The sequence below is a fragment of the Ambystoma mexicanum genome, chromosome 1p, assembly GCF_040938575.1.
Source record: "Ambystoma mexicanum isolate Mex_15411 chromosome 1p, UKY_AmexF1_1, whole genome shotgun sequence".
In the NCBI taxonomy this organism is placed as follows: Eukaryota; Metazoa; Chordata; class Amphibia; order Caudata; family Ambystomatidae; genus Ambystoma; species Ambystoma mexicanum.
The window spans coordinates 576,308,454-576,330,875 of record NC_090921.1 but is presented as its reverse complement, the minus strand read 5'-3'; the positions used below and the strand labels follow the sequence as shown (position 1 = coordinate 576,330,875).

The window sequence follows — 22,422 nt, the reverse complement described above, 5'->3', positions numbered from 1 at the left end:
GCAAAGCACCGGGCTCGGATGGGCTAGGAGCTGAGTTGTATAAGGAGCTAAACAAGGAACTCACCCCGGTGCCATTGGCGGTGTGGGAGGAAGCCATAGAACTGGGTACCCTGCCCCATCAATGCGAGAGGCTATAACAACAGTATTGTTGAAACCCAGACCACCACCCAACAAGATGTCGTCCTACCGACCCTTGTCCCTAATAAACTGCTGCGCTAAAATCTTTGCCAAGATCCTGGCCACGAGACTCCTGCCACATATGCCCACATTGGTACATCCAGATCAGTGTGGCTTTATCCCCACCAGATCGCAGCTGCATCACTCGACGCTGAAAAATCGTTTGATTCTGTATCATGGTTGTACCTGTTTAAAGTGCTTGAGAAATTTGGTATAGGCCCGTACTTTCTGATGTGTGTCTGTTATACTCTGATCCCGGAGCCAGGGTGCTGACTAATTGCATGATGTCCGACTGGTTTGGGCTGGGTAGGGGTACGCGACAGGGATGCCCATTTTCCCCCCATACTATTCGCCCTCACAATGGAACCAGTTGCGGCAGCAATCAGGGAACACGAGGGGCAGAGGGGCATTACGATGGCCGGCCTAATCCAATCAATATCCCTATATGCAGATGATACATTGCTTTATATTCGAGAACCAGATGTACATCTGGGCCCTGCAATCGAGACCATACAAGAGTTTGCTGAATACTCGGGCTATAAAACCAACAGGTCCAAATCTGAGATATTTCCCCTGACCCCCGCCACGCGATACCCGACCAACATATATGGTCTGCAATGGTCCCCCACCAAAAAAAGATATCTGGGAATCATCGAGTCTGGTGAAAAAGCCTCCCTTTACGCTGACAATCATGAACAACTGTTTAGTATATCCACCAAACTTGGCCTATGGACAAAACTCCCTATCTCACTTATTGGTCGAGTGGCCATATTGAAAATGGTAATCCTACCGAAACTACTATATATATTTACTAACATACCGCTGTGGCCGGGTGCAGTTTTTCACAGCCCTTCGATCCTTGGCGGTGGAGTTTGTATGTGGAGGGGGAGCAGCCAGAATGAAGTGGGAAAAAATGATGGAGCACTACAACAAAGGGGGTATAGCGGCCCCAGACTTTGAGCTGTACTACCTGGTGGCACAAGCCCAGTTTATCAGATACTGGTATGATGAACTGAACACTTCTCCACACGTTGGTATTGAAAAGCATGCAGCACGCCCAACCGACCTACGCTCCATAATCTTTAACAACAAACATAAGGATGATTCCCCATTCCATCCGGTTAGCACAACACTGCATGCAGGGTCTAGACTTTTCCGTAGGCTTGAATAAGAGACCCCTTATTACTCGGAAGCACCCTTCTGGAACTTCCCCAGCATAGCACCATCGTACAACCCTGATGTCCGAACAAATTGGGACCCAGAGGGGGAATTCAAACTTAAACATATCTACCCCAATGGCAAATTCATAACATTAGAGGAATTTAAAGTTGGAATGGGGAGGGATCAACTGAAAATACTACAATTTCATCTGATGCAGATGGCTTTTAAGGCCAGGTACGCCTCTATTCCCTGACGAACCACCCCCTCACCCGTGCCTTGCTGCGTTGTCTACCCAGGCGGGGGTTAGTGTATCGGGGCTCTATGCAGTCGTGCAGGCAAGCATTCCTATGACAAATAAGATCAGAATCTCGTGGGAGGCTGATCTAGGAATCAACATTTCAGACAAGACATGGGAAAAATACTGATTTAACCAAAAGGGTGTCCATTAACACAGGCCTACGCCAGATCCAATTTAATGTATTAAACAAGTTACACTACAAACCCGAGAAGGTTGCCAAATTCACACGAGATGGTTCTGCCAGCTGTCAGAAATGTGGGAGCGAATGTGCCGATTCATTCCATATGTATTGGAGCTGCCCACCCATTCCCAGGTTCTGGGGTGAAGTAGAGTCCATTGTAGTAGACATTACACAAATCCTGGCAGACCTAATGCCCCAAAAACACCTATTCGACCTAATGCCCCAAAAATACCTATTCGGAGATATTGGGAAGACCTCAGAGGTGATCAGACGATTATTTAATGTAGCATGCATAGTGGCTAAAAAATGTATATTACAACAAGGGAAGAGTACATACGCACCACGTGCAAATCACTTTCTTAAAGAACTGTCTTATGTCAATCAAAGTGAGGAACAGTATGTAATGTCACTACCGAGGCCATGCAAACCTAAAGATATATGGGCTCCGTTCTTATACTTGTGTGAATCGGGGTGGCTGGAAGTAGCCCGGCCGGACCCGGAAACGTATCGATTGTGTAGACTATGTGCTGTTACCGTGTTTCAATATCTGAGAACCGAAATGTTGAATTGTATGGAATGTCATGTTGAGGAGGCGACGTGTACCACCAACAATTAATAAAAAAAGTTTTTTTTAAAAAAAATCTTTTTGAATTTTAGCAAATATTACATGAAAAGAAATCACGCTATGACCAAATCAGCAAACACTAAGCAATTAAGTAAAAAATTATAGTCATTTGTATATTATCCAGGTCCTAAAAACAATGAGTATGTTAACAAATCTAGATTTATTGCATAATAAAAGTTGAAGTTTAGTAAATATCATGTGACAAATCACGTTATGACCCCAAGTTGCACATAGCAGCGCATCAAGATATCAACCACGGGGCTTGGGTATGGATAACCAATAGAAAGACTGAAGCATCGACATGCACTGAACAGCAGCGTACAGAGGAAAGGAGAATTTATGACAGGTAACGTACTGTTACCTGGTACGTAACTACGCACCAGTTAAGACACAGACTAACATTGGGAACATATGGACTAGTTGACACTGTCAGTAATTCTGTAAACAGTAGCACTTAGTATTAACACGTCCACGGTAGGGACACGTCTACTCAGACTACTGAATGTGGCACTCGCACACGTACTGACTACAAATAAAACACACTGCACTAACTCTAATGGCAGCCAAGTTCAAGATAGCAGCACTAAATAATCTCTACCATGCTAACCTAGCTCTCTGCATCGCTCCCTGTTCTTCCTTACAGCTTGCTGACTGGCCGCCTGCTGTAGTCTCACCGGTCCCGGGCACTCCCACCAGTGCTCTCTCGCACTTGCCTCACTGCCCGACACCCACCCATCTACCCAGCACTAGAAAGAACACAAGAGAATCGCTCTCTCCACACTTAACCTAGTCTCCACCAATTGGGTGCACTTAAACCTCCCCCTCGATGTTAAGGTCTATGCACTTGCATGATCCAAATGCACAGTGCCTGAAGTTAATCTGTTCTACCCTGTCCTCCCACTAATCTAACTGGTAAAACTGCAGAATCGCTGTCAGGACCATTTGTTTTGTCTCAACTGTTAAATGTATTCTATCCACTTACTCTGCTTGTGCAGACTATCATCGTCTCAGAAATTCAAGGGCTTTGAGTGACTGTTGTTTTCCCCTTGTTCCCACCCCCCTTGAGCGCTTTGAAACACTTTCCTGTGTATAGGCGCTATATAAATAAACCGTACAATACAATTCGGGTCTCCCTCCATCGGGCTCAAACCACTTCCGTAATAGCAAAGACTTTCGAATGTGCATGCTTTCTTTAAAGACCGCTGCAGGAGCACTTTGACTCAAAGTTTACAGTTCAACTTTCACTCTCCGCTTCTCTAGGAGTTAAACTTCTTTATTTCACTTTAGCTGTTGATTCGCTTTTTTGTTTCAAACTATTTACTTTTCATAGAGACTTTCAAGTGGGCTACATCCTTTCACCAGACCACTCTTACTTAGTATCGCTGATTTCACAGCTGTCTTTTACTTCAAAGTTCATTCACAGGTCTGCCTTTCCTCACGCCTCATTCATACACGTACAGCCTACACTTGCAATAAAATATTGCTATTCCAAACTTTAACACCAGTTTTTCAGGTCGCTTGCCAACTCACCAGCTGTGTGTGTCCTTGTTTTTTTGCGATTCCCAATTCACGAGTCAAGGTTAGTACCACAGGCTTGACCTTGCCTCCTCAACTCCTTGAAACAAAATGCAGTCTTCACTTGTGAGATCTGGCCTTCTCCATGTGTCTCTCGCAGCCTGCCAGAAGCAACAATCTCCAGTAGACCACTCTTGGGACTCTCGACCCGCGGCTCTAGTCCCTTTGTCGCTCTGCTCCAGTAGGTTTGCCTTTGTCACGGAGCCTTGCTCGTACTCGTGTTCCGCCCTTGCTCAGAGTGTCTCTTTGGGTTCTGCCTTTAATTTGTGTGAGGAGAGCCAATTGATATCAGTTATATGCACTTAGAATCAAGTGCCTGACTTTGCCTGACCAGATTAGCGGGACAGTATGATGTGTGAAAGTTAATGTTGTTACTCTTGGCCCAGTGTTTGTGTAAAAAAAGGCAAGGGGTGAGAGTTGGGACCTCGAGCATCCTAAAACATAGGATAGATTTGACAAAATTGGTGGGAATACCGCACCTCACCATCGGCTGACTCATCGCCACTCCCCGAAGACCCCCTTACCCAGGTGATCCTCCTGCACTGGTCCAACCCCAGGGTTTGGATCCAAAGGCCATGGTCGTGCCCTGGCCACCTGAGAGAGATACACCCGGGACTAGCGGCTGAGACACACTCTGGAGGTTGAGAAAAGCTTAGGGCCCCCAGTAGTCCGGTATTCACAAGCCTTCCAGAACCATATTTTCTTAATAAATCAAAAACATACATTGTGGACATTGTATTTCTAAAGCCATCTGTGACATACAGCAACAGGTTAAAGTCCCAACATATGAGTCCTAGTTAACCGAAACTATGTGCATTGGACATAAGTTACGCTCCAAACGTTAACTGACCTACAAAATGAGACATTCTACTTCTCATGACCCTCAATGAAAAGGCGGCCCTTACCTAGCAGCTTCTGCAGGGCAGGCGGGGTTGGGGCAACCAAGAGCTGGTTGGCTGGCTGACGCTGTACCTTAGGAGGTAGTTGGAAATGTGGACTTTGAGGCGATTTGGAAGCATCTGGAATTCAATGAGAGAAGATTACATTAAAGAAACTATCAAGAGAAAAGAAATCCTCCATTTAACTGATTGAGATCGAAATGGGTACAGCCATATTTTTAGGTCCCATTTTATGAAAATGGGAAATGATGTAACAATTTAACATCCGTCTATAAATCAAAAAACATGAACACAATTATAATTAAACTTGGCTTCTAATACAAGCCTCTTGTGGCGGGTGTGTGAAGATGAATTTCAAAATCAACCCTCAGGGAGGACTTTGGAAGGCCATCCTTTTATGGTGAACAGGGAAACACAGATTCCTAGTCTCAGGGTGTGAGTCCACACAGAGCAACATCAATAATTCCGTTAGATAGATGAGAAAAAAAGTTCACAATGATTAGGCTTTTTAAAATACACGCAGCAAATAAAAAAAACTCGAAGCCACTATTGTCACAGACTTTCTATAAAAAAATATATACTTTTATTCTTAGAAGACAAAAAGCATTTGATTCAATGACCAGTGTAAAACAAAGTACTTGAATGCATACAGTCCAATAGAAACGCATTAGAGCAACACTATGTTATGTTAAAGGTACTTGTATAGCGCACTGTCACCAACAGAATTGGTCGCAAGGCGCTCTGGCGATCTGTAAGCAAGGACGACGGGTAGGTTAGTCGGGTGGAGAGGGAGTAGGCGAGTGGCAGAAGTGGTGTGCTGTTGGCGGTTTCAGTACGGTAAACACTGTGTGCTGAGCTTTGGTGCAAGTATCTGACTGGTCGAGACCTCATGTGCTGTAGGTGCTGATTATGTGTTTGTATGGTGTTGATGCAGTGTGGCAAGGTATGTGTGGATTGCAGCATGAGAGATGGTTGTGCAAGTTTTGGGTGGGTAGGGTATGCAGAGATTTCAAAGTTGGGTTAGTTGGGTCTGTATCCTGGTTCTAATACTTCTTGTTCCATTTAAGTTGTATTCCTGTGGTGGGGTTGTTGCTGATTTCTTATTGGTCGTCTGACTCGAGTGTGTGATGGTGCGGCACAGTCCCAGCTGTATCCTTACGAGCATTGGTTCATGACTGGGTATGTTTAATTCCTCTTCCTCTGGTGTGGGAGTCCAGGGTGGGGGCTCCCTATTCCCTTGCTATCTATTGTGACATTGGTCTGTTGGATCTTGGTGTGGTTCCGGGCCAGGGTGCTATTGATGGATCATCCTAGTACTTCCATCTTGATCGGCCTATGTATTCAGTCTTTAGAGTCCTCCCATCATGGCCATCTCTCAGTCATTCAGAATGTCGTGGAGCGTCTTCCTTAAAATCTATTGTTTGGTTGTTGCTTGTGTGTGATTGCTCGGCACGCTCCCAGCTGTATCCTAATGAGCCTTGTATAATGTGATTGGGTATGCCTCTTCCTCACCCCTCGGTTTCCGAATCGGGGCATGGGTGTTTCCTATTCTCCTGCTGACTATTGTGACAGGGTCTGTTGGAGCTTGGGAGTGGTTTAGGCCAGGGTTCCATTGATTCATCCTAGCGCTTCAGTCTTGGTCTTACCACATGTTCGGTCTTTGGTGTCCTATCATGGCTATCTCTCGGTTAGTCGTTCGGTATGTCCTACAGTGTCTTCCCTCGAATCTTTTCCCAGTCGATTGCTTAGTGTGAATCGGGAACTGTATCTTCTTCATAGTTATTTTAGTAGAGTGTAGGTTAAGCAGAATTGCATGCAGTACCCTCTGGGACCACCACATACAATCAGGACTACGGTGTAAGCAAAACCAACCTTTGGTATAAGTTTGTACTACACAGATTTTGGTAGCAAGCTGAGCAGCCAGGCTTATATCATGAGGGAATGTGAGCAGTAAAAGGATGTTACACAGAGGTCTTACAATCACAGTAGTTCAAGTAGACACTTCCACTCAAGGTTTCTTGGTAAAACATTTAATTTATTACACAGTCATTTGGCATTTCAGTCACTTTAAATAGGAGTCAAAGGCACAAGTTAATAAAATAGATCAACTACTTTCTTAGGCAGTGCAAATAGTTTTAATTCACTAAAGGACTCGATTCAGTTCAATAGGCCTAGGCCAAAGTCAATGTGCTAGTGTCTTGGATAGGAAAGAGTAGCTCTTGTAGTAAACGGTAAAGTGTTTGACAAAGTTCTCAGAAGTAGTTAGTACGAAAAAGAATCTTCTGTTGGTACACAAGCTGATTAGGCCTGCAAGTTGGGAAAGTTTCACGAACTTTCACTGCGAGACGCAAGTTTTCTCAATCGAGTTGGCACAGTACCGTAATATGAAGAGAAGATGCAGCTGAAGATGTTGGTTCCCGGCAGTTCCTGCAGATCTCACTGTTCCTGAGCCTCAGGTGTGGGGACAAGAGGGAGGACGTCGGGGGACTCCTGCATTGCGCGGGGACTGGTCAAACAAGCTGGCAAATGGAAGATCTTTGGTTCGAGTAGATGCAGTCAAGCACACAAGCTGGTGTCCTTCCCCCTGGTTAAACCTAACCAGCTCTGAGAATGGTATCCAGGTGGCTTACGAGTTCATTGGTCCCACCAACTCAAAGGAAGAAGTCGAACTTCGCAATTAGGACCTGCAGCAGGGCTTCACTGGGCAAACCAAAGGTCCAGGAGTTGAAGCAGCCGTCCTCTTCCAGCTCGTCTTCGGTACTTTCGTTCCAGTGGTCGATTGCTTTCCAATCCAAGAGGCTCGCCTTTTAAACCGTTTTTTCCCTCTCATTCCAGCCTTGCTGTCACTCACCCAGCAGGGTGGCTGTCCTTGCCGGACAGTCAGCTAGATAATCACACCAGAGTGCATTTGGGTCTCCTGGGAGACTAAACACAGGGAGTTTCGGGCACCTTCCTCACTTCCTGAGCACCCCAGACACTCTGGCGCCAGGGGCGGTCTTCAAAGCCCGCCAAAGGCATAAGAACAAAGGGACCAAACCTACTTTGGCATGCAGAGAAACTCTAGAAGGACCTTTCCAAAAAGAAATGGTGAAAAAAAGACCGGGACCCGTTTAAACAAAGGGGTTTAGGGCACTATCTTGAAAAACATGGCTGCCGCGATTTTTAGCTACCAGTGTTCGCGGTCGGGAAAATCATGGTAGTTTGTTGTAAAACCACTGCCACCAGCCATTGCGATAGGAAAGGGTAGCATTTGACTGCTACATGAGTTTCTAGGCATAGGAGATACCAGGTAACCCCTCCAGCACTCTATAGGAAGATAGCGTGTGCTGGGTCTAGGAATTTAAAAAGACTCGTAAAGTCAATTTAACCTTACTTTCTCTGGGAAACAGTTTATCCCAGAGAAGGTATTTAAACCTTTGGGAAGTCTAAAAAGACATCCCGGTGTCACTGAGGGTGCTGTGTAACACACCTGAAAAGAGGATGCCTATCAAAGAACACGATTAAATGATACATCAAAATACATGAAAGAGTGGGAAAAAAGGCTCACACTCTTTCCAGGTTAAAAAATGAAGAACTCAAAATCCGAGCAAAATGGCTGGGGGTCTCCAAGGTAAAGGGAATTAGCACATTTATGAGAACTCTCCCTAACAATGTGTTCCTGTGGATGGTCTAGTTATGAGGTGATGAGCCAGGTTGAGTAGTTTCCTGAAAAAGTGGTTTCTTGTGTTGCGTATATTCTTTGGTAGGTCGTTCCATGTTTTCGGTGCTTGGTGAGAGAAAGAGGATCCTCCGAGTTTTCTTTTGTTGTAGGTTTTCGGTTCCAGGCGGATGCCAATGCTCTATCTGAGCGTTCTTGTTGGTTGATGTAGGCGTAATTTGTCTCTCAGGAATTCAGCGCCTTGTTTGTGTACTGCTCTGTGCGCAATGCACATCGTTTTTAATTTTATTCTTTGTTTTATTGGTAGCCAATGAACTGTTCTTAGCACCAGTGTGATGTGTTCTCTTCGGGGCAGTTTGAGAAGCAATCTAGCTGCCGCATTTTGTTTGTGTTGCATTTTTGGGAAAGACATACCCAAGTATGGGCTATTGGGGTAGTCTACTCTGGACATGACGAGAGCGATGATGGTGTTTTTTTTGTTGGCAAATTATAGTAACAGTAGGATCCTTTTTACTGCTCATAGGACAACGAAGCATTTCTTGAGTAGAGTGTTTACTTGTGACACTAGGGCGAGTTTATTGTCGATCAGGACTCCCAAGTTTTTTAAAGTCTGAAAAGGTGCTGGGGTTGTCCAGAGTTCCCTTGGCCAAGGGATGTGGTTTTTTTCCTCCATTTTGTGTGATGATCATTATTTATGTTTTGCTTGGGTTGATTTTGAGATAGTTGGATTTCATCCAGTTGAATACATCACAAAGGCAGTTTTCTAGTGTGCAGTTTATTTCTTGGGGGTCTTGTATTTTGAAAATTGTGCGTCGTTGGCATAGTTGTAGCAGGTGAGGCCGTGACCTTTGATTATTTTGATTAGTAGGGATAGGTAGATGTTGAATAATAGTAGGAAGAAGGTTGATCCTTGTGGTACTCCACAGGTGGAATCTCTCTGGTTGGATTTGAAAGGTTTCATCTATATCGTGTCCGTTCTGTTTGTTAGGAAGGATTTAATCCACAGTAGGGCGGTGTCTGTTATTCCAACTACTTCTAATTTCGTTATGAGAATGTCGTGATTATCTTTGTCGAATGCTGCAACTAGGTCTAGAAGTATCACGGCAGTACAGTTGTTGAGCTTGCGTTTATTTTTAGGTCGTCCGATATTGAGAGGAGAGCTGATTCTGTTCCTCTCATTGGTTTGAAACTTGTGCCTGGTCCAGTAGGCAGTGCTTTTCTATGAATTCTTGGGTCGTTTTGTATATGTAAGTTTTGAGCAGCATGCCAGTGTACGGGATGTTGGAGATGGGTCTGTAGTTTGAGAGGTGTTAAGGAGAATTCTCTGTTAAGGCTAATTTCCCAAACCTAGTGAGTCCCCCAGCAGCTTTGCTGGATTTTTGGGGGTTTATTTTTTTATCCTGCTAAGAGTGAGACTATTTCTCCCACTCTTAGGCATGATTTGAGAATGTCCTTTGACTTTGTAATGTGTTTTATGGGCTATGGTGTGTTTTACTCCATAGGGCTTCATGTGTTTTTGGTATGTGTGTTACACAGTACCCTCAGTGCAGTAACACAGGGGTATCCTAGTGACCCCCAAACAGACTCCATACCGTGGGACTGACTACTGTCTCCCAGGGCATGTAAAGTCACCATTGGCTTTACTAGTCTCAAATTGTGAACAGAACCAGTACAAACCATCATATTGTGGAAGTACTGGTAGGGGTAATTCGATTGCCCCTGGGCCCGTCTTCCAAGGGGGCACTGTCCAGTCCCTCCTTGTCGAGTTTCTGGCTGGTGACAGTGGATACCACGCGAAATATTCCACCGGAATATTTCCGATGGGATTTTCCCATTCATTTTAAACGCACCACTTTTTGGTGCAATGTTAAAGATGCCGCCGAGTTATTTATTTAGTATTTATTCCACGGTTGGGTCTTTTTGCCAGGACTCTGTTTTAAAATGGCGTTTGTGTTCGCCTCTGAAACTCTAACCCAAGTCGAGCCCTTTGTTCCACTTTTTGGCGGGTTTCTCCACAGAAGCCCTCCAAATGGTGGCACTCTGTCTGGGGTCAACAGAATGTGTGGGAGGGGGATTAGGCACCGTGGACCGAGTTGCCTTGGCAACTCAAGTCGCACTCTTGTGTGATTGGCCCAGTGGTGAGCCGGCCGGCTCACCACTTAGCATGTTTGAGAGACAGCTAGGCTGATGAATGGGGGTTTTGCTGCATAAAAGCAGGGCTTTGGGGACTGGAACTTCAGAAGTTGCCACAGGACCTAAAGAATCCAAAGAGGGGAGAAGCTGAGCCATCTACGACGACACCACCGGTGGAGCCCTGCTGTACGAAACTCACCACTTCCCCGACGACAGAGGAGATCTTCTTCCAGGAGAGTCTTCTTCCCTTTGAGCTGGTGGGACCCGTTACGCTCACCTGGTGTCCACGGGGCGTCGATCTGTACTGGGCTGTTACCTCTTCCATCGACACACGGGGCGCCGAAATGATGGACTGGATCGGACCACCCAGCTTAGCTTGTTTTGCCTGTATGAATATTCATCTGTAATGGAGAAAAAGGAATTAGCCACCTGCGGGGACTGGGCGCCAACCCCACCTTTCCCCACTCCTGCGATCTCTTCCCACAAATTACTTCCGAACTCTTGCTATGTTCTCACCTAATAGTTTGGAAAGATGAGCTCTCCATCCTGCCTCGAGCGCAGAGGCACGTAGATGACCAGTTACTTCACTGGTGTGGGATGTTGGAGAGTTGCAGAACGGTATTGACTCCGTAAGGAAATAGTTTGAAAAAGAGTTCAAAAATGTCTGGCCTTCACTGTCCAAATTCCCTAGGTTGCCTTAATAGTTCTTGAGAAGAGTTCCAAGTGGCAACCAGTAAGATGCAGGTAAGTGTTTATGGATTCTGTTCAGTTCGATAATGAGGACCTGGTCTAACCTGTGACCCTTTCGCTGAATCGGTGGAGGTTCCGGTGATTGCAGCCTCAGGCAGTAACCAGGTAAGTCTGTAGCGGAATTCGGTTTCCCCTACTTGCACTTTTGTGTTGCTTTAGTTTCCCCTTTGGGGCCGGGGTACGGCGGAGAAGCTGTGGAGGCCGCGCCGACCCGAAATGAGGTACTCCCTGTGGTATCAGGTAAGTCCTGGGGATTGCCTTTATTGTCTGGGAATGCTCCCTTGCTCACCTTATTGTCTTTATTTCCACAGGTGTTGGAGAGCGGCCGCTGGATGCTGAAAAGCACGATGGAATGCGGAGGATTGCTTCAGGTGAGTTCCCGCGCGGCACTGCAGGATGCGAAGCCGCGAGCGTCTGATTTCTTCCTTCTAGGTCAGAGCCAAGAAGATTCAGGTAAGGATTGCAGGTAAAACTCCGGTTCTAACCTTCCCTCTGCTTTCTTTCAGGTTTTCAGGAGCTCCGGCATCCAGGCGGGCGTGGCTGAAGACTGGAAGCTGCTGCAGGCACGGTGAGCGTTACGCTGCAGGTGCAGAATAACGCGAAGCATGGGTTGCTGTCAGGGCGTGGTTTAAATAGCCTTGGAAGTAGTTCCAAGTAGGTATCCTTCCGCGACCCCACCCGAATAAAAAATAGTTCCTAGGGAAAAATAGTCCCTCCTAGGCCTCATTTGACTTCTGGTCACTGGCAGCATCATCTGCCTCAGGTAAGTTAGCAGCATGGTCTGCTTCAGGTAAGTCCTTGACCATGAGCCTGGCGCCCATGGCGCCAGGACTGATTCTGAACTTATGAGCCTGGCGCCTCAGGCGCCAGGACTGCACCCAAATAGCCCCTAATTGGGGCTCATGGGCTTGCATTAAATGGCATGATACCTGCTTCCGGGGTAGCTGGGCCAAACCTGGTTTCCCGGGGGCAGGCATCGTGACAGGACCAACCTGTTCATCTTTTTCACCTTCCTGGATCGTCTCGTGGTCGAATTGCCCGTGCCAAGCACCCCGGCGGCCGGATAGCCACGCTTCACCACTACCGTGAATACAAGGGTCGTACCTTTTAATCTGGAAACGCCGCGGCTGGTTTCTTCCCTGGCAGTGCAAAGACCTCCAGCATTCTTCCTCGTCGAGACCATCTCTTCCTCTGGTTGAAGCCATGACTTGCACCCACTGCCAGGAACAACTGCCCCCGCTGGAGCTTTCTCACCATTTCAGGTACTGTGTCCCGCCTGGTCTCCCTCGCAACAGATCGTCCAAGGTGTCCCCTAAATCCTTAACTTTCTAACTGGGTTGACTTCAGACCTGCTAACTTTGCCTTTCTGAACTGATCCAACCTCTTTTTGACTTTTCTGCAAAGACTGAGTGCATTTCCACTGTGTGATCTTGGGCACATTCCCCCTTGCTCTCTCCAAGAGTGGGCCTGGCTTATGAACTTTTTGCTCTACAGTAGACCTTGCCTTTCTTAACTTGCTGTGGTTTCTTAAAAGTGTTGGTACTGTGTTATTTTCCTACTCTGCCTTTTCTCTCCCTTTTTAAATGAATTATTGGAGTGCCATCAACGGTTATGCGCTCACCTCGGTTTTGCTAAATAAGTGGCGTCTTAAACTAGACTTGAATAATTAACTAGGGAGGTGTATATACTTATAGTGACTGTTTGAACTTGCTTGACATATTAGTGCCTGTGTATTTTTACAAGTGTGTGTTTTAAATAAATAATTATATACTTTTATACCAAAGCTCTGGTCAGTGTTTGCTTGTTCTACTGTATTTTTAGCCTATTGTGTATACTCTATTTACTGCCTAACTCTTCTTGAGAGAAGTCTGACTGCTCAGCCACAGCTACCAGGTAAATCTGGGTGGTGCAGACTGCTACCAATTGGGTTTACTGCTTACTCCTGTAGTCTTAAACTTTTTGCAGTGGTCCCTAAGGGAACTGCACAGGTTTCGCCTAACAAGAGGTCCTCTACGGTTCCCGCTGTATCGGAGTAGTGGCATGATGCATGCTGATTTGAAGGCGTGTGGCACTTTCCCTGTCGCGATTGAAAGTTTGAGGACATTCCTGTGATAGTCGATGGGAGTTCCTCATTTAAGAATTGATTTGTATATGTCCAAGGGTATCGGGGGGGGGGGGGGGCCAGCAGGGGTCTTCCGGAGAACCTGAGTTGTTGCTTTGATTTGCCAGTTTGACGAAAGTCTCCACTGATATTTCGAGAAAGCTTTGTAGTTTGTTTGGATGTTCCTTCTGAGGATAGGTGGGGATCCTAGTATGATCAGCTGTTCTGCTTTGTTGGAAGCTGATGATTTTGTTTAAGTGTTCTGCTATGTCATTACATAGTTTCGAAGGAATTGGTGTAGTGTTGCAGTCCGGTGGATTTTTTATTTAATTTATGATTTTGAAGAGTTCTTTTTGGGTGTTTTGTGCTTCGAAAATTCAGTTGTCGTAGTGTTTCCTCTTAGCTTTTTGTATTTCCTTTTTGTATGCGCGGTTGTGTTGCAGGAATTTCAGCTTCTTTACAGTGTCTTTTATTCTCCAATCTAGTTCTAGTCCTCGGTTTTTTCTTTTCATGGTGCCGAGTAGTGGGTTGAACCATTTTGTCATTGCTCTTTTATGAGAAGGAGTGAAAGGTTTTTCTTTGGCGATGTTGTCAATAGTTGTTACAATCCAGATGTGGAGCAGGGTTACTGTAAATGTTGGTTGCGGTTTGATGAGCTCAATTAGGTTGAAGCGTTTGATGGTTCTCCAGTTTCTTTTTATGGTGGTTGGTGGTTTGTCTAATTGCTTATTTACTGGAGTGTACATTTTGATTACGAAGGGAATGATGAGTTGGTTTGGTCGCAGTGCATCTGTATTGGCGTTGATTGGATGAGGATCAGCTAGGGCTGCATCTTCATTGAAGCGGTCTGCTAGATTAAAAGCTTGGCTGTTCAATAGTGGTGCTTCCTTATTCAAGCCGATTGGTTGAAGATCAGCGAAGGCCTCTTCTTCATGGAATCGGTCTGTTAGATTAATGGTTCGGTTGTTGGTTATTAGTACTTCGTCGTTTTGTCTGGTATAACGTGGGTGTTAGTGGTGCACTTCTGTTCTTATGATGCATGGGGTTGGAGTCTTCCCACACTCTTTGGGTGCTCCTGTCTTTTTTCTGCCTGTCTAGATATTCTTTGAGTGGCTCGATGTCCGTCATTGGGGTATCCCGGTTCTGGGGTTGTTGCGAGGTATGGTGTGAGAAGGATTTTTCTCTTTTGAAGTTTGTTCTAATCATGTTGGTTTTTGGCGTGGTGTGTCCTGCATTCAAGGATGTTACTGCTGGTGCAAGTTGGATTTGTGTGTCCATGTTCATTGTGGCATCGTCTTGTGCTCTTTCTCGACGCCCATTCCTGTTCCGGGGAATTTTGGTGCTCTGTGCAGAGATAACGGGTCGAGTGGTCGACTGTAATGTCTTGTGTTATGGCAGTACTGGTGGTTCCTCTAGTGTTGGTAAGCTAGGGTGCTTTTTGGTGCCATCTGTTCTACAGGTGGGCTCGTTAAGTATCCTAAGGAGCACTGTCCGGTGGGGTTGGAGGGTATTGGGCGTATGGGAGTCGGGTGGTCTAGGACTCAGTTCGGTAGCTGCATATACTCTTGTTCTCTGAGGTATTGGAGGTGGGTCAATCCAATACTATCACGGTCTGCTTCCCTCTAGGTGTGTGTCAAGTTAGTCTAAACAAACTGAACACACCTAGACTTGAGAATCCTGTATAGTGGGAGAGAGAAGTGTAAGATGAGTACAAGACTGAACACAGCTCGAGTCTATGCCTAACCAAGCAGTATGGGTACAAGACTAAGCACAGCCAGGTTTGGGTACCAGACTAAACACAGGTAGCGTGGTATTGGCAGCAAACTTGTGGGCATCTGTCTGGGCGAAAGTCTGCCGGGTGACAACTGTTGCTGCTACAAAGCAAGTGTTGAGCCTCCACAACTGCCATGCCGTGAAGATCTGCTGGGCATCCCTGTGATTGTCTGAAAGTCTGCTCCTGACAAAAGTTCTTCATCCAGCCACAAAGGCCAGAGACCCTAACTGGAGCTGCTGTCATCTTACCTTGGAGACTCGCCAGTGACATTGTTCATCATAAAAGGTACTGTCTCATTCCTGGGCAGTTGCTGTGTTGCTCTTCACTCCTGAGCTTGTAGAGTCACGTTGGGGTGGATGTTCGGTAAAACCTACATAAATGTGAATAATCTTCCTGACCTGTATTAACCCCAGAACCTTTTGCTTGGACTTGGTGATTATTTTCCCTTGTCCCTAGGTGAGTGGGAATTTTTTTCCTCTCTCACCTACCTGTAACTCTTCTCCAGCATGAGTCTGGCATGGATTCATGTGCTCATGAATATTCCCAGTCAGGCCGGAATCCTCGGTAAAATAAAAAACAGTTTCACTTTCTCTTACAAACTCTTTTTCCTATAAACGAATCACTGAGCTCTAGGTCATACTGCCCCCAGCCAATGAGTGCCCTCTCCGTAAGCCCCTCCTCTGGCAGCCATCTTCAGATGTGGTAGCACGTGAAGTGACGGTATGACCAAGAAAAGCCGCAGAGGGGCAGAAGGGAGGGTTTGCATGTGAATCCATGCCAGACCCATGCTGGAGAACAGTTACAGCAAGTAACTTGTCCTTCTCCAGCATGGGGTCTGGCATGGATTCACACGCTCATGAATAAAGAATACATAGCAGTACATACATACACAACCATGGGAGGTGGCAAGGCTCAACAGAAGCAATTACTTTACCTTTTCATCAGGCTCAACTTCAGGCAAACAGGTTGCGTATCACAGCTTGGCCAACCCAGGACTCCTCTCTGGAATCCCTGTAGACAGTAGAATCTTGTGAAGGTGTGCGTAGACCTCCACATAGCAGCCCTGCAGATGTCCAGCAGGGGGCACACCAGAGAGGAACGCAGTCATCCCAGCGATCGCTTTGGTGGAGCGGGCTCTCGGACGGCCAGGCAGCGGTCGGTTTGCCAACTGGTGACAGTAAGGGAATCCTTGGTAAAGAAAAAAATCAGTTTCGTTTCAGAACTCTTTCTACTAGTAACCAATTACTGGTCTCTGGGTCATACTGCCCCCAGCCAATGACTGCCCTCTACCCAAGCCCCTCTGGCAGCCATCTTCAGATTTGGTAGCACGTAAAGTGCCAGTAGGACCAAGAGAAGAGCTGCAGAGGGGTAGAAGGGAGGGTTTGCATGTGAATCCATGCCAGACCCATGCTGGAGAACAACAGTTACACGTAAGTAACTTGTATCTTCTCCAGCAGGGGGTCTGGCATGGATTCACATGCTCATGAATACAAGAATACATAGCAGTACACACATGCACAACCATGGGAGGTGGCAAGGCACAACATTAAGCATTTCATCAACTCAACATTAAGCAACTCTTACCTACTCACCAGGCCCACCTTCAGACGAACAGGTTGCGCAGCACTACCTGGCTGACACTGGACTCCTCCCTGAAATCCTGGTCGATGCAGTATAATCTCGTGAAGGTGTGTGTCGACCTCCACGTAGCAGCTCTGTAGATGTCCAGGGGTGGCACACCAGACAAGAAAGCCGTCGTAGCAGCAATCGCTCTGGTCGAATGGGCTCTCAGACGGCCGGGCAACGGTCGGTTTGCCAACCGGTGACAGTGCATGATGCAGCCAGAGAGCCATCTGGAAATGGAAGCCTTCAAGAGGGCCTTCCCTTGGTTCACAGGTCCAAAGTTCACAAATAGTTGTGATGTCTTCCGAAGGCTCTTCGTGCGGTCCACGTAGAACGTAGCGCTCCATCTACATCCAGCGAGGGCAAAGTCCTCTCAGCCGGCGACGAACGCGACGGGAAGAAAACAGGTAACACCAAGGGCTCGTTGAGATGGAAGTCCGACGGCATTTGGGCATGAAAGAGGGGTCCTCAGCACCACCCTCGTCTCGTGGAATGTCAGGTATGGCAGACCCATGAGCCTGGTCAGCACGACATTGAGCTCCCACACCCGGGCCTTCACCGGCTGTTAGGCAGAATCCTGTGCAGTGCCCTTAGGGACCACTACACACAATTAAGACTACAGGTGGCAATACAAGTTTTACCTTTGGTACAAGCCTGTACTACTATGTTAAAGTGGTAGCAGTAGCGGAGATTAAACAAAGGGACCACAATTACTGTGACTCAAGCAAACACGGACTCAAGGTTTCAGTTAAAAAATATAAGTACATTTATTTTTAAACCATTTGTTATAAACACGACATTTCTATTAATTCAAAACCACACGTAAAATATACTACAACTAACCAATTCACTTTTTACGGTATAACTTCAAGGTAAGTACCATGTGTTTGAGCGAACCGGTGTTGTGAAACTAATGACGTTACCGGGAATACAGTTGCGATCACTTTTTGACAGTAATGACAGTTTGGTCTTACTAAAGAAATGTGTATCAGCAGCAAGAAATGTTACTGGGGCAAAAACACACTTAGCACCTGAGATACCCAGAGAGAGTTGGGGGCGGGCAAAAATCACAGGCAATACTTTTGTCAAGGCAAACAGAACCAGAGAACACTCTTGGACAGAAATTCAAAAGTCAATAGGCCAGAGCCAGTGTCAAGTGGAACCGGGTTCCTGTTGTCTAGGATCACACAGTCGGATAGTTCACTATTCAACGTAGCCAGGAGTACTTGGATATCGTCAACAGAGGAAGCAAAAGTTACAAGGAGGGAAGACAAGGGCAAGCCTTGGATGAAGAGAAAAGGGATTCACCCAAATTCCTCGAGCAGAACACAGTACCTTATTCAGTGAAGAAGCTGGTGCCACGGCAGTTGTTCCTGGTGTTTCCTGCAGACCCTCGGTTCCTAGAGCTTCGATCCAAAGGAGGACGTCTGGAGGGGTCTGCACCACACAGGGCTGAAGCCGGCAGCAGTGACGGTGAATAAAAGGTGCGCTCTTTAAAAACAGGAGAGGCTCTTCAGATGGCTATCCGGACCACTACATCGATTTAAACCACGAAGAGTATCCTCTGGCTGTAGAAGATGAGCTGGTTATCCCCACCAGGCTCAAGGGAAGAAGACTCCGGACTGGCTCTTCTCTGGTCGTCGAAGGGTAGATAGCTCAGGACTGCAACAGGGCTTCAACGGGACGGGATAGTTGCAGCAGTCGGCTTCTTCTCTTCGGTTCCTTGTACTTCCAGTGGCCACTGACTTCCAGCCCAATAGTCCTGCCTTTTATATGAAAATCCCCCATTCACACAGCCTGGCTGTCAATTACGCAGCAGGGGGGGTTGTCCGGCCCAGACAACCACCTCAGCCAATCATGGCAAAGTGCGACTTGGGTTTCCTAGGATACCCTGTGCAGGGGGTGACTACACCCCTCCCTCACATTTAGCCCACCTAGACACCCAGGCGCCTAGAGGAGGGCTTCTTGGTAGAAGCCCGCCAAAAGACAGTGAACAATGAAGGCAAATCTGGTTTGCTGCGTAAAGTAAAATACAAGAAGGACTTTAACAAAAAGAAATGGTGAATAAACCCAACCAGAGCCAAAAGAAAAAGTATTTAGTCAAGCGAGTTTAAGTTCGAGGCTAATATAATAGCCTAAAATAATACCACGTTTCTATAGTATAATCGCGGTAGAAAAGTTAGGGTAGAAAGCACTGCCACCAGCCAAGTCTAAATGTTAAAAGAGCAAAACAATGCTCTAGGAGGTACAGGTAAAAAGGGCTAAGGATTAACCCCTTCCAGTACTCCATGTAAGATGGCGCGTACTGGATCTGTGGTTAAATGACTAAAGTAAATGGTAACTTTACCCTTTTCTGGAGGACAGTAGTCAGCCTCAGAAATGGAGTTGGTGGGATGTATAAAAGACAACCCGGTGTCACTGCACTGAAGGTGCTGTGTAACACACAAAAGGGGGCTACGGAACTGGTGTACTCCAGAGTCCACAATCACAAAGACAGATGAAATACACATGGCAAAACACAGGCAAGAGTGGGGAAAAGAGGTACACTCTTACCAAGTAGGAAAAAACTCCAGTGATCCAGCAAAGCTGCTGGGGGACTCACTAGGTAAGGGAAATTAGCCATTGAATGAGAATTCTCTCCAACACCGGCAGGAACGAACTGAACAGTCCTTTGATGAACTCCTTCACCAGGTGATGGGACCATAGCGACGAGCGCCCCAGAGTTCTGATGTAGCAGGAGATGGCTGCCAGATGGATCTGGATGGAGGAATGCGCCAGCCCCGCCTCGGCCAGCAAAAGCAAGTACGGCAGCACTTGAGGAGCCGTAATCCGCAGAGGGTTAATCTTCTGTGCACGGCACCAGACAAAGCCTCTTCCATTTGTATCCATAGCACTTCAGAGTAGAGGACACCCTGGCCTTTGCAAGCACCCCCTTGCAGTCCGCAACAATATCGTACCCTCCGAACTCCACTGCTGCAGGTACCATGCCTGCAGTTTCAGCGACCCCAGGTCGTGGTGGAGGTTGGCGCCGCCTCCTCTAGCGAGAAGATCTGCATCCCTCGGCAGTATGACGGGGGGGGGTGGGGGGGGGGGTTGGGTGCTGACATGTCCAGAGGTCCGGGAACTAAATCTGCCTCAGCCATGCCAGTGCGACGAGGATCATCCTGCACCGGGACCGTCTGAATTGACCGATGAGTCGCAGCAGCAATGGCAACAGCAGGAATGCATACAGGAATAGGCTGTCCCAGGGGAATGAGAAGGCATCGCCCATGCTCCCCGGCTGGGGAAACCTGCTGGCGAAACTTCGGCACTTGGCATTCGTCGCCGTTGCGAATAGGTCAATCTGGGGATTGCCCTATTGTTGAAATAGGAGATCCACTTGATCATGCCGCAGCTCCCACTTGTGGCACGAGTGCAGGCGATGGTGTTCTTTATTCCTGCCAGATGGAAGGGTACCGGTAACATCCCTTGGGCGACGGCCCAGTGCCACAGATCCTGCGCTTCCTTGTATAGGGCTGGGGATCTGGCACCCCCCTGCTTCCGGGTGTAGAACATTGTGGTGGTGTTGTCAATGAAGATCCTTATCATCTCGCCCTATAGGGACGGAAGGAACGACCTGAGGGCCCAGAACACGGCTCTGAGCTCCAGGACATTTATGTGCAGAGACCTCTCCTCCGGGAGCCAAAGGCCTCTTGCGTGGAGATCTCTGGTGTGTGCTCCCCCATCCCTCCAGGGAGGCGTCCGTCATCACCATTTCCTGATGTGCCGGGGTCTCGAAGTCCATGCGCGCTGCTAGATGTGTGCGGGTGCCCCACCACCGGATCACTTGGTGGAAAGTCTCGTTGAGTGAGATCCTGTCCTTGAAACTGGCCGCTGCTTGCATTCAACGGGCGTCGAGGAACTCCTGCAGTGGTCGCATTCGCAGCCTGCATAGGCGCACTAGGTAGATGCACAATGACATCATGCCGAGTAGGGACTTGATGGACCTCACCCTGGCCACCTCCATGGTCAACAGCCGTTGTACCTTGCCCAGGATGGCTTTAGTCCTTTCCTCGGACAGGGAGGCCAATCGCGGTACTGTGTCGAGTCTGGCTCCTAGGAACAGGGTGACTTGCGACGGTACCAAGTGGGATTTTGCGAAGTTGATCGAGAATCCCAGATCCGTGAGCAGTTGGGCGGTCTTTACTGTGTGATCGACAGCGATTTCTCTTGACTTTGCTCGGATGAGCCAGTCTTCCAGGTAGGGGTAGACGTGAATCCCTTGCAGGCGCAGCCGTGCCGCCACTGGTGCTAGGCACTTGAATACCCTGGGTGCCGACTTCAATCCGAAGGGAAGGACTTTAAACTGGTAATGCCACCCCTGGAGCAGGAATCGTAGGAATTTGCGATGTTCCTTCAGAATGGGGATGTGGAAGTAGGCATCCTCCAAATCCAGAAACGATAGAAAATTGCCTCCCTCCAGCTGTCCCAGCACGTGCTGGAGGGTGACCATCCGGAATTTCTGAGACTTGATGTACTTGTTTAGACGACGAAGGTCCAGGATGGGTCGCCAACCGCTGGTCGTCTTCCGTACACTCCGGAGCCCCGAAGCCTTTTTTGGGACCAGTTCTATGGCTCCCCTCCTTAGCATCGCTCATACCTCCAGAAGTAGTTGTGGGACGTGGTTTTCCTTCCTGGCCACAGGTGGTATACATGGACACTTCTGAAATTCCAGGGTGTGCCTGCGGGCCAGGGCATCTAGCAACCAACGGTCGGTAGAGATGGACTCCCACACGCAGACGAATTTTGCCAGGCAGCCTCCCACCAGGGTGCTTGGGTGGGGACCCGACGCCACGGCCGGTTCAGTCCTGCTCGGCCATGGTCTTGCCTCCTTGGCGACGAGATCCTCCCGTCTTACCGCGTCCTCTGTATGCTTCCTGCGGCGAGGAACGGGCCACTTGGCGGTACAAGGAACTGTCGCTGAATCCTTTGGCGGCACCTTGCTTGCCTCCGGAGTTCCGAAAGGATGGGCGTTGTCGTTGAAGAACACCTAAGGCCCGAGACATCTCGGTGTCTGCCTTGATGGCCTGCAGTGACTCATCCACTGTCTTGCCAAATAGGTTGTTCCCGTCGAAGGGCATGTCCAAAACCCTGGTCTGCATGTCCTTGCGGAAGTCGGTGGCCTTGAGCCAGCCGCACCGACGAAGGTAAACGCTGTTGCCCATCTGCAATGTCCATGGCCACCGTAATGGCGTGGTCCAAAGCCACCTCGCCTTTCTGTAGGATTTCCAGGGCCTCAGCCCTTTTGTCGTCCCGGAGAAGTCCAGCAGGGGAGCGATCTTAAACCACAGCTCCCTGTCGTAACGTTCCACAATCGCGAGGGCGTTGGCTGCTTTAATAGTAGCTGCCGCCGAGATGACCTGCTGTCACATGGCGTCCAGTTTCTTCCCCTCGCCGTCCGGCGGGGAAGTTGAAGTCGTCGCCCTCG

General features: G+C 47.8%; 1 protein-coding gene across 3 annotated transcripts in view; it reads right to left on the bottom strand.

Annotated features, from left to right (window-relative positions):
* Window positions 1–22,422, bottom strand: part of DOT1L (DOT1 like histone lysine methyltransferase) — a 1,510,259-nt gene that overhangs the window by 869,564 nt on the left and 618,273 nt on the right. For all 3 annotated transcript variants that reach the window (XM_069649513.1, XM_069649515.1, XM_069649514.1), the window contains one exon: window positions 4,923–5,036. In XM_069649513.1, the coding sequence (XP_069505614.1) occupies window positions 4,923–5,036 (114 nt within the window). The remainder of the gene's footprint in view (window positions 1–4,922; window positions 5,037–22,422) is intronic.